Source organism: Molothrus ater, chromosome 18, assembly GCF_012460135.2.
Source record: "Molothrus ater isolate BHLD 08-10-18 breed brown headed cowbird chromosome 18, BPBGC_Mater_1.1, whole genome shotgun sequence".
NCBI lineage: Eukaryota > Metazoa > Chordata > Aves > Passeriformes > Icteridae > Molothrus > Molothrus ater.
The window spans coordinates 10,016,200-10,030,720 of NC_050495.2; the positions used below are offsets into that span (position 1 = coordinate 10,016,200).

Sequence of the window (14,521 nt, forward strand, 5' to 3'; positions counted from 1 at the left end):
GACACCCAGAGTGGTTTTTCCCAAGGGACTGGGGAAGTGGTTTCCAGTAGCTGATGTCCCAAGAGCACTCAAGTGCTGTCACACTGGCAACAGGGTCAGCACAGCTCAGCCCTGGGGACAGGGACTCCTGCAGGGCCCACAGTGCCAGGAGAATGGAGGGGTGGGCTGGGGGTTCTGCTCCCAGCTGGAGAGGACACAGGGCACAGGCTGGAGCAGAGGGACACCCTCACCCTGCCCCACGGGAGAGGGGGTGTTGAGAAAACACCACAACTGTCAGACCAGGCTCCTCCTCCTTTCCTCCTGGGCCTGAGGAGCATTTCTCCTTTTTCTAACAGACACCAGCAGCTTTCACAAAAAATAACCCTCCCTGTGCCCACAGCCATCGGCTCTGCCCCGACCTTGCTCCCGCAGCTGCTGGAACGATCCGGGACACAACGCCCACTTCCTGCCACAGGCAGGGCTAAAGCAACCCAAACCCTGGCACACGTCCCAGACAGAGGTGCAGGGTCAAACACCCCTGCTGGCCTCAGCAATGCACCTTAACAAACCTAACTTTGAAAGAGTAATCTTGATGTTTAGGGAAAAAGCTGGCAGGGGGAAGGCAGGCTCTGTAATGTCCTGGAACAGGAATGTGGAGCAGCTCAGTGAGGCGTGCACACAAAATATTCCCAACACAAGCACTTGCCACCAGAGAGGGCAGGCAGGCTCCTCTTCAAACACTGGAAATGCTCCAGCTTGGCCAACCCCACCTCTGGAGTAAGAGGGGAAGGAGGAAAGGAAGCCTTTACGAAGCCGAGGATGCTCTTTATTAGTGCGCCTGAAAAAAATCTAGAGAACATCTGACAGACACGTCCATAAAATCAGGTTTTTTATAAACAAAACGCCAGCATACAAAATCCTGCAGTGCTTCCTCCCGTGCTCCCTACAAAATGATTGTCTCCATTGTCAGTCTGTGTGTGGGGGGAGGGAGAGGAGGATAAATAGAAGGGGATGCCCCGTACTCAAACTTTGTTTCCTTCCAAAGACATATGGAAGAAGCAAACTGCTGCTGCCCTCCTTGGTTATACAAAACTAATGAACACAGGGGGTATGTGGGGGAGGATCAACACCTTGGAGGCAGCACCCTGACCCCCAGCCCTCCAGGGAGCCCTTTATTGCATGATCAGCCCTCAGTGCCTTCCTCAGCACAGCTTAAAGCCACAGCTCCTTTCGCATCCCGAAAACAACCCCCAAAGAAAAAATAAAGTCACTGATAGCCCTGCCAGGAGAAATCAGCTGTAGGGGAATGTGGAGATTAACCACAGCCACATTTTTTTCCCCACTAACCTTCATAATGCTCATTCACCCTGGCCACAAGTTAAAGCACAATAAACACCATCTCCTGCAGCCCCAGGACTAATCTGGATAAACCTCCCGGGCTGCCACTCCACGCAGAGCAACTGCAAGAGCAACAACTGCACTGCTCCTTCATTTTGTGGTTGAATTTATGGTTTGGAAAACAGCCCTTTAAGGTCCTTCATGGGTCAGCTCAGAAGTGGTTTCATACCTGCAAGTATCCAGAAAGAAAACAAAGAGTTGCCGTGAGGCACCCAGGGAGTCTGGCAAGGGTTGGGAGCAGCCACTGGTGCGTGTGTGCTGCTCTCCTACTCCTTCCAAGTGCTCTCACTGTGCCATGGAGGGAGAGATTTCCAGAAGCAGCTCTGTCTTGCCTCCCTCTCAAAGTCTCACCCACCCAGGAAACGCTCCTGAGCTGCCCAGGTGGGATCAGCCCTCTGCCACGAGGTGAGGCCATGAAGAGAGAGGCATGTGGGACAAAGGGATGGGGACACACATCTCCCACTGCCTGGGGCACTGGGAGAAGGGGGAAGCCTCCTCAGGAAGCTCCACTCTTTAATCTGAACCTGAGGAAAGATAAACAGCAAGAGGTGAGGGAACCTCCCAGCTGCCAGGGACTTCCAGCCCTCAGAACTTCCAGTGCTGACAGGGAAAACAAAGACTTGGAGAGACAGGTCCAAAGGTGACACAACTGCCACAATCCCTCAAACGTGGCAGAGCTGGGAAGGGATCCCTTCTCCCCTTTCCTCCTTATCCCTCAGCTCTCAGGTGCAGAAAAGCAGGCAGGTGAGAAGAATCCTTGACTTCCACGTTCTCCTGCAACCAAAACCCAGGGGAACAGTAGAGCTCTTCAGTGGATCTTACCAACACCTGACTGAGCTGAACTTTTCCAGCCTGAGAAACATTCCTGCAAGGGAGGAGCCCCAGTCTGTGCTGGGACTTGCTCAGCTGGAGTGAGGACTGACCAGCAGGAGTGTGTGATGCCCAGGAGCTCTGCTTAACCCAGAGCTAGGCAGAAGAAAGCCAGACTTGGAGCTGCAAAACCTTCCACTCTTCTTCCCAGCCATTTATGCCAGCTAAGGACCAGCCAGAGAGGTTTCACAGGGCAGGTGGCCAAGTGGCAGAGCCCCACAGCCCTCAGAAGCCCCTCCCTGAGCAGAGACAGGAGCTCTGGGGATTGCAGAGGTGACCCAAGCCCAGGCAGTGCCAGGGGCAGGACTGACCAGCAGTGATGCAGAGTCCCCAAAGCCCTGCCCCCCCTATGGCCATAGCATGATGGGGTGCTGGCCCTCAGTTCTGCCTCAGAACTACTTGGGGACAGCAAAATTCAGTAATCAGAGCTGGAGCTACTACAGAGCTGAAGCTACTGCTGGAGTGCATCTAGGTGTGCCAAAAAGGAGGGGGAGGGCAGGCTGCCCTTCCAAAAGTGCTGAGATTTCACACCACCTCCCCTTTCTTTGCGTAAGGAAGGTGGAGCAGAAACAAAAACTCACTCCCTGATCTTTTGTCCCGAGGTTAATGGTACCCTTTGAGCAACAGGGATCTTCCAAAAGGGCCCAAGTTTTACTGTTAAGCAGGTGACTTCAGCGAATTCCCTGCTGCTAATGGATTACACATCCCTTTCCCCAAGGTCTGTTAGAGCTAAGACAAGCAGCAGCAGCAGCTGGAGCCTGGGAAGGGGCTCAGAGGGACAAGGGCTCTGTCCTGCCCAGATGTGCATCACATCTGTGTGCAGCAGCCTTCCCCCGAGCCCCCTGGGCCTCTGGCTTCTCAGCAACCACTGCTGGGGGCAAGGTTTGATCCCTACACTGGTACACTGACAGATCTATATACACCCTCCCTAAATCCAGGCTGGCTGGGCAGGAATACTCTAGGTTATTGCATAGAAGGTGGCTGTGTTAGCTGGGCCTAGATGACAGTCTGGGAGCGCTGCCGGAGGCTCAGGGGCTTCAGGGAGCTGCTGGCAGCAGATGCAGCCTCTTGCACTGGTGGCTGAGATTCCTCCTTCCTGGAGTGCTCCTCATACCATTCCTGCAGCAGGGGAGGAAACAGGCAGGGATCAGGATCACCCCAAAAGGGCAGAGCCTGCAGTGGGGGCATGTTTTTTGGGGCACAGAGGGTTCTTCCCAAAGCCTTGGGTGCAGCTTAACCTCCTGGAACAGCTCAGCTAACTGCAGCATGCCTTCCCAGCCACAGCCCAAGGAAACTTCCCACCCTCAGGATGTCCCTCCTGAACACCCAGGGCTTGAGGATGGTTGTTCCCATGATGTCTGGGACTTGCAGAGCAGCTCCTGGTGCTGGGCAGCACCCAGGCTGTGCCAGGATGTCACATCCCTCAGCACAGACCAAGCAGAACAGGCAGGAAGTTTCTCTGCAGGTGACCCAGCCCCATGGTAAATAATGTGCATTTTCCTTAGGGGGACTCAAGACTCACCCCCACTCTGTCTGCTCTGGGGACAAAGGACAGATTCAAATGCTTACAAGATTGATTTTTTCAGCACTTATCATTACATTAGCCCACAACCTTCAACTACCTTTAGCAGTGACCAAACCCATGGCAGAAAGCTCCTGACCATGGGTGGCACTGGCAGGAAGGTGCTAAAACTCCAGGGAATCTGCTGATTTACTTGTCTCCCATCCTGCTCAGCCTGCAAACCAGGCAGGCCTGCCTGGGACAAGCCAGCCTTGCTTCCTGTGTCAGACAGACACACCTAAGCTCAAACACAACCACATTCCAGAGGTTTAAGAGCTCTGTGCTCAGCAGCCAAGCCCTAGGCAGCACCAAACCGTGCTCACAGCCCCAGCAGACACCTGGGGAGCCCAGGGCAGCTCAGCAAAGCCTGTGCACACCCCCAGGGTAGTTACTGTCACTGGCCTGACACTCCTGCACCCACTGAGGAGCTCTGATGGGCCCTGTGGGGAAACAAACCCTGGGCTCAGAGGAAAGCAGTGTTTGACAGGATGGGCTGTTACTCCAGGGAATGCTCTCACCACAGATCTGCTGGCAGCTCCAGCTCAGCCCCACATACCTGGATCTCCTCCTCATACATCTTCATACTCAGGTCACTCTTGGTCCTGGACCTGCGTCCCAGGAACACTGTGGACATTTGCTGGAGAGTTGGGAAGGAGCAAACACCAAGACATTCATCAGTCACTGAGCAGCTGGAACTTCAAGCATCCTTCCTGTGGACACCCATCACCCACTGATGAGCTCAGGCCACCCCAGGCTCCTTCTGTTGTCACCTGAGAGGCTGCAGCACCTGCCCTGTGCCATGGTGACACAGGGGTAACCGTGGCCATTGCTAGAACAACCACTCAGCTCTGCCCAGGTGCATGACACAACAGTTCTGAGACAAGAGCTCATTTTCCCAGTGTAGAATGTTTTAGAATGGAAGCATAAGCAGTGTCATGGAGAAAGGAAGGATCAGGAACCAATGCCATCATGCTGCTACAGAATGCTCCAGGACTGTCCCAGCCTCAGGGCTCTCTGATGGCACAGAGAGACAAGCAGGAGAATTAGGAGAGAGTGGCTTCCTTAGAGGAAATATAAATATGCTTTTTTTCCAGTCAGCAGAGGCCAGGACAGCTCTTAGGGAAGTTGTCAGGCAGCAGGGACCAGACTTTGTCAAGGCTAAGCAAGGAGCAGCTGCTGCTTTTCCAGAGCAGCAAAATTCTGTGATGCTGCAGAGTCCCTCCAGCAGCTCAGCCCTGAACTTTACACAGGCAGGGGGATCTCCTCTCTCCAGACAGGCAAAGGGGCCCTGGCACACCTCCCTCCCTGAAGGTGAGAACTCTCAGTGTTTCCTCTTACCCCATATTTGTCCATCTGCAACACGATCTTCTGCAGCTGAGCTGTTTCAGTGGCAGCTGAAGTCCTCTTGTACAGCTCAATTATGCCAATCACCTCCTCCTTGGAGATCTCCTTCTCCAGAACAATGCCATTATCTTCTGGAGAGGCAAGAAACAGAAAGAGGGGGAACAAAAGTCAGCAAGATGAGCATTGCTTCACCAGCTGCTACCATAACCCTGGAAGGCAAAGCCTAAAGCACACAGGACCAAGCCAGAGGTCAGGTACAGTCTGTACCTGCTTCTGTGACTGGAACTTGGGTATGTTCAACCCCCAACAAGGCAGGGAGAAAGTTAACTAGTGAGAAGGGCCAGCAAACCTTCTGACTCAAACTATTCTCATCAGGCTCCTTGGTATCTTAAAAGAAAGTAAATCTTGTAGCTTTTTTGTTAGCCTGTAAATTAAGAAATCAAATAATCACACAAGAGTTTCTGCCTTTTGACCTTCACCTGCCTAAGAGAGCTTGGGAGCCCAGGGCTAACCAATGTCCCTCACTGCTCCCTTCAAACTGGGTGCAGGAAGGAGCACAAGTGTTTCCCTACTTAACAGCTCCTGGGCCACACAAATTTGATCTTCTGGCACCTAAAACCCCAGGAGGATGGAGCCTTCACCTGAAGGAACAGCAGGAGAAGGGCTGTGAGCCACGAATGTGGCGTTGGCACCTGAACTGGCAGGTCAGGAAGGGGCCTGCAGTTCCAGACCCCAGCTCAGGAGGAACAGGACAGTGAGTAAGGGATGAGGGGGATGCAGAGCCCAGTCTCTGCCAGTTCCTAGAGGGAAAGGCACATCCAGAACCAGCACAGAGTCAGCAGCCTGAGCACAACCAGAAAATGTGGGAAGAACTGCACAGGCAGTGTCTCTTGTCCTCCAGGTCACGGCAGAAAGTGCTGGCAAATCACCTTGGGGACACATCCTGCCACCAGTGAGTGTATTAGTGAGGAAGGGAAATTGGTTTAAAAAAATTATCAATCTTCCCTTCCTGCAAGGTCCCTCGTTGAGCTTTGCTACATCATTGCTGCAATGTTTCCTAGAAACCCTGCATGAAATGCACATGGACTTCCTATTTCAAAGAATTTGGTTGAAATGGCTCAAGTGGTTGAAGTTTGTGTGTGTGTGCACAGATATATATAAAACCCACATAAATACACCCACTCATGCTTTTTGGGGAATTCTGGGGGAGAGATGAAGGGCAGAGCAGAAAGACCAGACAGAAACATAACACAAAGAACAAGCTCAAGCAAAAGAACAATGAGCAAAAGAATTAGCTCAGGATGTCAGGTTAAAAAAAGAAAATTAAAAACTCTGTTTTTTCCTGGCCAATCCCATTTTCTCCTAGAGACATGAAGTACCAGGGAGAGAAGACACAAGGCTGCAGGTCAGCCAGGCCTCAGCTCTGACCTTCTGAATCCTGGTTCTTCCGAGTGTAGTTCATGCGGAACACAAAAGCGTCCAGGATGAAAGCCACGATGATTGTCATCACCACCATGGTCACAATGTAGAAGATCATGAAGTACAGACGGCTCCAGTGAGTGGTTTGGGATGTCACCCCTTCCTAAAGAGGAGAGGGAAGGAGTGAGCAGTGCACAAAAGGAGGGAGAGGCAGCGTTAACTGCTTATCAACAGGCACAAAGCTGCACAAACACTCTGCCCCCAGGGAGTGCTTGTGCAATGCTCAATGCCCCAACAGCTAAAAAGAGATGTTCCTACAGGCAAACACACAGAACATCCAAAGCTGGTGGCTTTGGACAGCAGGGTGACAAACTAGAGTACAGGGTGACTTCATTTGTCCAGCCTGTGAAGCCTGAAACGTGCCCAGCAGCATGGCAGGGGTCAAATGCCTCCCAACAATCAGGGCCAAAAGACACCTGGCAACAAAGCCACCACGGGAGGAAAGCAGTGGTGCTGTGGAAGGTGTGCCTGAGCTGGCAGCCCGTGCTGCCTGCAGGGGCTCACTCACCATGATGATGTACCAGTCGTTGACCACCGTCAGCTCAAACAGCGTCACTGCACACAAGAGGGAGCAAACACACACAGGTAATTGTTTTATCCATCCTGACCTGCTTTACAGTGATTTTTAGATGAAGTGTTTGACAGGGAAGACTGACACAAGCCAGCCAAGTTTGAATAAAAACAAATAAACAGCAAATCCAGAGAGAATGCAGACCCTCCCCACTGCAGCTCCTTCAGACAAAGGGTCAGACACACAGAACCTCCAGCACTGCTCCATCTCTGTTTCCTAAGGAAATCAGACCTGACTCCTCACCAGAGAGCATGGAGACCTCTGAAATCTCCAGGAGATAATCACTCTGCTCACACATTATGAAAAATCATGGAGAACAATCAACACATTCAAATTATTCTTCATCAGAGTGTTTAAAGAGAGGCTGTTGGTTCCTTAGAAGGGCAGTGCCTTAATGCCCTCCTTGAACACCTCTGGTGTGATCACCAGCCAGAACAGATCTGCTGCCTTCCAGCTGGCTCTGAGAGACCTCTGCTTCCCCTGCAGAGCAGTGCCTGGCACAGTCAGTCAGCTGGAGCTCTCCAGACAGAAAGAGCAGGATGCTGAGTGAGGTGCATTAGCAGGACTGCCTGGGAGAGTCCCAGGCTCACATGAGCATTACAGAGCCATCCAGCTCTGCAGGAACACAGGATAATCTTTTCTAGGGACAAAAGTGCCCTTACCAAAGCTGTTCAGAATGTTGTCAAAGTTGTTGAGATAGTAATAACCCTCTTCCACAACTGTTTTGTTGCCAACTGTGTGGTTCACCCAGCGGTAGGAATCTGCGACCGTGCTTGTGCTGGTTGGAGAAAACAGGACAAAGAATCAGCAGAGACTGGAAAAGCAAGGGAAATCTAAAAAGTTATAAACACCAGCCCCTCTAGAAGGTGGTAAGAAGAGTGGCAATTTCTACCTCTTGGCCAATATTTGTCTTTTCCTCTGAAAGGAATCCTCTCCCCTTCACAGCACATGAGCACATGGAGTACATGGAGTCTTTCTAATCATTCAGCAAATATTATACCAGAGAAACTGAGAGTTTGAGCTCTTGGCTCACACCCTTCAAGCTTGGCATTTCCAAGTGGTCTGCCATCATTAAAGGTGAAAAGGGCACAAGCACAGCTTAGAGTCCAGGAGCAGGTGAATTTATGTTGGGTGAATTTGCTGCTGGACAAGCAACTCTGGCATCATAGAAACAGAATGGTTTGGGTAGGAAAGGACCTTAAAGCTCATCATCACTCCCTGCCATGGGCAGGGACACCTTCCACCATCCCAGGTTGCTCCAAGCCCTGTCCAACCTGGCCTTGGACACTTCCAGGCATGGGGCAAGAGAAATGAAGTATCTCCTGGATTTTTGCCATGTATTGCCTTAGCTACAAAATCCCATTCCATTCAGCCCCAGGCCACTTCTCCACAGGGAAATGGAGCTGCCAGAGCTCCCTGCTGCTGGCTGAGCACCAAAAGCACTCTTGAGGGGGCTGGATTGAGGTACTCACTTGCAGCAGTTCGGGTAGACCACGCCAGCAAAGAACTCCATGCCAACGATGGCAAAGCAATAGTAGAAGATCAGCAGGGTTAAACCCAGGCTGGAGGCAGAAACAGAAAGAGTACTGTGCTGCTGAAGAGTTGCTAAGGCAGGGAAACACAAAATCCTAGGCTGGTTGCTCTGGGAGGAATTTCCAAGGGATGGGAAGCAGCACTGGAAACCCCAGCCCACCCTCCCTGCTGCTGTGGCTCTGCAGCTCTTTCCTGCTCTCATTCAGAGAGCCCTTGGACAAGGAGTTTGCCACTCACTGAAGAGAGAAAGCAAAGAGCAGCCTGGATCCCCTCCCAGCCTGTCCTTTTCTGTTCAATAAACATCTCTCCACAGCTCCTTCACTAAAGAACACCACACACTGTTTTGTGCCCTCTCCACATCCTTGCAGGCAGGGACTGTGCCAAGAGCAGGGCTCTCCAGCCAGCTCAGGACTCCTGGCAGGGAGGCAGGGCTGAGGAGCAGCACTCAAGCTCCAGGCTCCCTCTGCCCCACCATTCCACAAAAACGCTCTCAGGGGCTCTGCTGAGGACAGGGAACAGCTGGGGCCAAGGGGATTTGTGCCAATGTTCTTCCCACAGGGGCTTTGTCTTCCAGCAAGAGCTGGGATGGGGGAGAAAAACTAAAAATCATTCTTAGTTATCCTCCTAGCACCAAAGCAGGAGGAGCCCAGGGTGCTGGACTGTTGTTGCTCCAAGGAATTGGAAGATGAACACTCCTCTGGCTGAGAAGAATCACTAACTACCCACTGACAGATCAGAGCAGGTTGGACAGGGACCTGCCCTGACCCCAAACCTTCATTCCCCTCTCTGCCATCACCCCCTAGATCCCTTCAGCAGGACAGGCCCCTATCCTGAGCCCAAATTTTCACTGCCTTCCCCCTGCCATCACCCCTAAATCCCTTCAGCAGGTTGCACAGGTCCCCCAGCCTGACCCCAAACCTTCATTCCCCTGTCCCTGCCACCACCCCAGGAGCAGAGGTGGTACCTGGCCATGCGAGGGAACAGCTCAAACATGGTGTCCAGCACGTTCCTGTAGCGTTTCTTCAGCTTGAACAGCCTGAAAGGAGAGGCCAGGAGTTACCCACAGCCTGCAGCTCTCCTGGTGTTGGGGGAAAGAGCAAAAAGGAGAATCCCAGCCCTCTCTACCTTGCTGGTCAATGACAGTGAAGTTTCCTGACTTTCTGCTCAAGTGGTGTCTGCTCACCTCTCTGCAGTCCCATCTAAATGTTTATGATACATTCTACAGGACTGAGGATCTCAGGGAAAAAAAGGCTTTCTTTTTACATGGCATGATGCATAAACAGCTATTTAAAACTCCTAAAAATTGTAAGAACTTACACTAGACCTGTGAACAGGGTCAGGATTCATTCCTGCTTCCCCCAGACACAAGCTTTTCTGTGTTTCCCCCATGACCCAATAAAAATTGATGAAAGAAAACTACACTGTGCCTGCTAATTTAAGATTTGGCAACCCCATCAGCCTTTACAGAGAAACACAGCTGCCAAACAGGCTTTGGCAGGAGAGGAACAGAGAAAACATTATTTTTTTTCCCCTCCTGAGTGTCATGAAGTGTTCTTAAAATCCTCACTGAAGAGCTAAATTACATCAGCTTGTTTTTAATGAAACATTTCACCTCAAATCCCTTCCCCCTGTGGCTCTGGAGGTGTTTGTGAAGGTGAGGGTACCTCGACATGAGAGGGTTAATCAGCCCCAGCTCCCTGAACTGCAGAGAGGTGACAGGCCATGGTCTTGCTCCAAGTGTGAGATGCAGTTGGAGCAGGGCAGTACTTCACCCTAGAAAGCAGCATCCTTTGAAAACTGTAATTTCTGGTAATTCAATGGAAATTATTAAACTGCCTCAGACCATCTCACCCTGACAGAAAAGCTTTTCTCTGAACAGCATCAGACAATTTAGAGGAGGTGTAAGAACCCCACGAAGGCAGACACAGGATAATCTGTCCCCAGTAAATCCCTTGATCTCTATTAGAGATCAGCTTAAGCTCCAAAGCACAGGGTTTTCATATCCCATCCCAAGTTTTTGTTATCTCTCATTTTGATAACTCAGGCTAATCCCATTACCCCACGCAATTCCTGTTGGCCACGGTCACATTCCCACAGAGCAATCCTTGCCCTCTCCTGCTAAGGAGCTCAGTCCCCAGTGGGACTGATGGAAAACAAGCCCTGTTTTCTCCCACCTGCTCTCTGGAACTCCTCCTTCCCAGCCTTTCCCAGCTCACCTCAGCAGCTGGAGGGGTCTCAGGACCACGATGAAGTAAAAGGGCTCCATGTTGAATGCCAGTGCCATGAGCCCCAAAAATGCAAACAGGGTGACTGAGAAGTCAAAGCTGGAAAGAAAAATGAAATGAAATAAATGTAAGAGTAATGATTTATCAGCAGTGCTTCAGCAGAGAAGAGGGGTTGGTGCTGCTCTAGCCTAACAAGATGCACGAGGCCAGGGGCAGAAGAATTTTAACAGCTGGCTGATGGCCTCCTCTCTCCAGGCTTGGCTCAGGAGTTGGTGTTTCCAACCCAAAAAGATGGATGTGCACTTACAGATTCCAGCCTGAGGACAGGTACTCCACAGGCCCCAGCCCAGTGGTCTTCAGGAGCAGCTCCACACCATAGACTGCAACACAAGAGCATCAGGAATGAGCAGCCTCACAGGAAAGGCCCATGGGAAGCCTTGCCCTCATGGATGTGTGGTGGTTTTAAAGGATTTCTGTTAAACAGGGGTTTAATTGACCCCACCCATCCTCTTCACTCTCAGTGATGTGCCAAAGGGACTTTTCCCCTCCAAATCAATACATTTCCCTGTGTTCATGGAGATTTCTCTCTGGAGAAGTCTACAAAACAATCCCTGCCAGGCACACCATTGTTCTGGATGGAGGCTCTACACCCATAACTTCAATTCCCTTCCCAGCTCCTCAGGAAATGACACAGCTCTGTTGGGAGGCATCAGCTTACTTGTGAGGAAGACTATGTAGCTCCAAGGGACATTCCTGGAGAAGAAATTCCCTCCTGCAAGACACAAGAACAGCTTTCTCAAGTCCTCCCTTTTTTCCAGTCCCCCAGCACCAAGGTGGAGCAACAAGCTGTGCTGTTTCCTACCTTGCAGCATGAAGGTTTCAACAAGAATCCAAATTCCATTCACAGCCACCACAGTGTCTGGAAAAGAAAGGAAAAACCCATAGCAAAACCACTCCTGGGTATCCATTTCTTAGGCCAACAAAAAGAACACAATATAGGACAAATGGTATTGGTTCCAGAATTCAGTGGTATTCAGTGAACAAAGGGAACTCATAAATTGTGAGTCTTCCCCCATGTCTTTCTCCAGGTCTTTAAGAGATGCAGTGCCTTTATGTTCAAAAAGAAGCAAAACTAAAATGTAAAAAAAACCCCAAATTACTGAGTAGGAATAATCACTTAGAAGCCAGCAGGTAGCAGCAGGAGAAGCACTCTTCCTCCTCTAGAGGAGAGAGGCACAGACTCCCTGTCTCAGGCAGCTCAGCTGCCAAGCAATCCCTCCAGCAGTGAGGATGCTCACAGCTCCTTGAGAGCACACAGAATGTGGCTCACTGGGGAGGCACTTCCTCATCCAGCACCCTTCAGCTGCAAGATAAACCCCCCAAGGTTGGGAAAGCTGACCACCAAGCCACCTAAATGCAACAGGCCTCACAGAGGTGCTGTGCAGTGAGCCAGGGAGCCTCTCCAGAACGAGAGCTGAGAGCCCAGGCTGCTGGGACAATGCAGCAGTTCCCTCCCTCTGCACCAAAACTCCAACATTTGTCTATGAACCACAGCTCAGACCACACCAAGTTTGGGAAGGACATTGAGATGCTTGAGTGCATCCAGAGGAGGCAACAAGGGGTGGAACACAAAGCCTGTGAGGAAGCCCTGAGGGAGCTGGGGGTGCTCAGCCTGGAGCAAAGGAGACTCAGGGCTGCCCCCATCACTCTGCACAGCTCCTGAAAGGTGCCTGTGCTCAGCTGGGGCTGGGCTCTTTCTCCAGCAGCACTGACACAACCAGAGCACACAGCCTCGAGCTGCACCAAGGGAAATACAGGTTGGAGATTGGGAAAAAGTTTTTCACAGAAAGGGTGATAAAGTTCTGGAATGTTCTGCCCAGGGAGGTGGTGGGGTCCCCATCCCTGGGTGTGTTTAACAAAGCCTGGATGTGGCACTGGGTGCCAGGGTTTAGCTGAGGTGCTGGGGCTGGGTTGGACTCCATGATGTTCAAGGTCTCTTCCAGCCCAGTGACTCTGTGAAAGTTCCTCCAAGTTCCTTGGAGGGCTGGCAGAGCCAGCAGACCAGAGGCACACGAGCAAGGGAGCCAAGCAGATTATTCCTACTCACACATGGTGTACTGGAACACACGGGACTTCACCAGGATGTTGATGCCTGTGTGAAGGAAAGGATGACAAAACAAACCATGGTTTACACCATCCTCCACACCACAGACCCCTCTCTCTTCTCCCTAGAGACATTTTCCATAGAAACTAAACAGATCAGCAGATTATTAGCTTCCACTTTTTGGGAACAAGTTTAAATATCCTTTAGAATTTTAGCAGCAATGAAATCCTTATCCTTAGCCCCCAGGATGCCCTGTTTGGTCTCTAAGTGCTAATTCTGGGGTGGACAGAGGTAAATGCTCTGTGTTTGGAACAACAAGGAGGGTTGGGAGCATCAGCAGAGCTCTGAGGGCTCCTGTGGCAGCTGTGTTTGGATCAGAGGGTGTCAGCTGCTCCCCAGGAGCACACACCACCTCAGAAGAGCTGCAGGTGCTTAATTCTGAATGGTGACATCCAGTCAGGGAACTTGGGACACAGGAGGTAAATCGGCAAGACATGACTCTGATGGGGGTTTCAGGCCTTTCTTCCCTTCCCAAACTGCTGTCCTTGACCTGAATGGGACCAGGCAGCCTGAGAGCTTTTGTGACAACCCAAATCCCAGTCCACAGCCACTGCAGGAATATTTCCAGGATAGAAATCCTCCCTGGAGACTCTGAATCCAAGTCTCTGGCCTCGGAGGCTCTGGATGCACATGGAGTTGGTTAGAAGGCCTTCCCTCAGGTGTCTGCCAGGGACACAGGAGAAAGTCCCTTCAGAGTGTCCTGTCTTTGTAAAGAAAGGCTCTTCCTGCCAGCTGAGCCCATGCTGCCATGCCAAGGGTGAGTTACCTTTGAAGATAAGGAAGGCAGTCCGTGGCAGGTCATCGAACCAGTGCTCGCGGTTCCGCTTGGCCTGGAAGCAGAACAGCCACGGTCAGCAGCAGCCAGAGCCACACCCAGCCAGAAAAACACGGCAGGGATGGAGACCCACCCTACCCCCAGCACTGCTTCTCTTAGATTGCCTTTGTTTCTCACCCAGCTCCTCTCTAACCACTCCTTTTCTCTCCCTCCCACACACGGTTTGCTTCCTCTCCACCCAACAAACTCTTACCTTCCATTTTAAGCCAACAACTTCATAGAAATTGTAAAAATCCTTTAGACTGCAAAACAGAAAGAAACATCTGATCAGAGAGATCCTTAATTGTCCCTGTCAGACATCACCAGTGGAGAGTCCTGGAAGTTATTAACTCCTTATCAGAACTGCAGCCACAGCTGACAGGACCCAGCAGTGACCTCCTCCCAGCCTGGCCAAAGGTTCCTGATTGACAATAGCCAGAATCTCCTTTCTGAAATGCTTCAGCCTCAAGGGAAACTCTGACTCTGCTGAACTCCAGTGAGAGGAAAGACCTGAGGCTTAGATGCCAGTTCCAAGGGATGGAGATTGCACTGCTCTTCATGAAGAAGTCTTGGACTGGCTTAA

At 51.3% G+C, this 14,521-nt stretch overlaps 1 protein-coding gene across 3 annotated transcripts in view; it reads right to left on the minus strand.

The window, feature by feature from the left end:
- Window positions 1-783: 783 nt before the first annotated feature.
- Window positions 784-14,521, minus strand: part of TPCN1 (two pore segment channel 1) — a 42,504-nt gene continuing 28,766 nt past the window's right edge. For all 3 annotated transcript variants that reach the window (XM_036393215.2, XM_036393214.2, XM_036393216.2), the window contains 15 exons: window positions 14,153-14,201; window positions 13,891-13,954; window positions 13,068-13,112; window positions 11,823-11,879; window positions 11,679-11,732; window positions 11,268-11,340; window positions 10,952-11,059; window positions 9,700-9,771; window positions 8,675-8,764; window positions 7,865-7,980; window positions 7,140-7,186; window positions 6,581-6,734; window positions 5,147-5,283; window positions 4,365-4,445; window positions 784-3,366 (listed from right to left, as the gene is read on the minus strand). In XM_036393215.2, coding sequence (XP_036249108.1) covers window positions 3,244-3,366; window positions 4,365-4,445; window positions 5,147-5,283; window positions 6,581-6,734; window positions 7,140-7,186; window positions 7,865-7,980; window positions 8,675-8,764; window positions 9,700-9,771; window positions 10,952-11,059; window positions 11,268-11,340; window positions 11,679-11,732; window positions 11,823-11,879; window positions 13,068-13,112; window positions 13,891-13,954; window positions 14,153-14,201 — 1,270 coding nt within the window. In that variant the 3' untranslated portion in view covers window positions 784-3,243. The remainder of the gene's footprint in view (window positions 3,367-4,364; window positions 4,446-5,146; window positions 5,284-6,580; window positions 6,735-7,139; window positions 7,187-7,864; window positions 7,981-8,674; window positions 8,765-9,699; window positions 9,772-10,951; window positions 11,060-11,267; window positions 11,341-11,678; window positions 11,733-11,822; window positions 11,880-13,067; window positions 13,113-13,890; window positions 13,955-14,152; window positions 14,202-14,521) is intronic.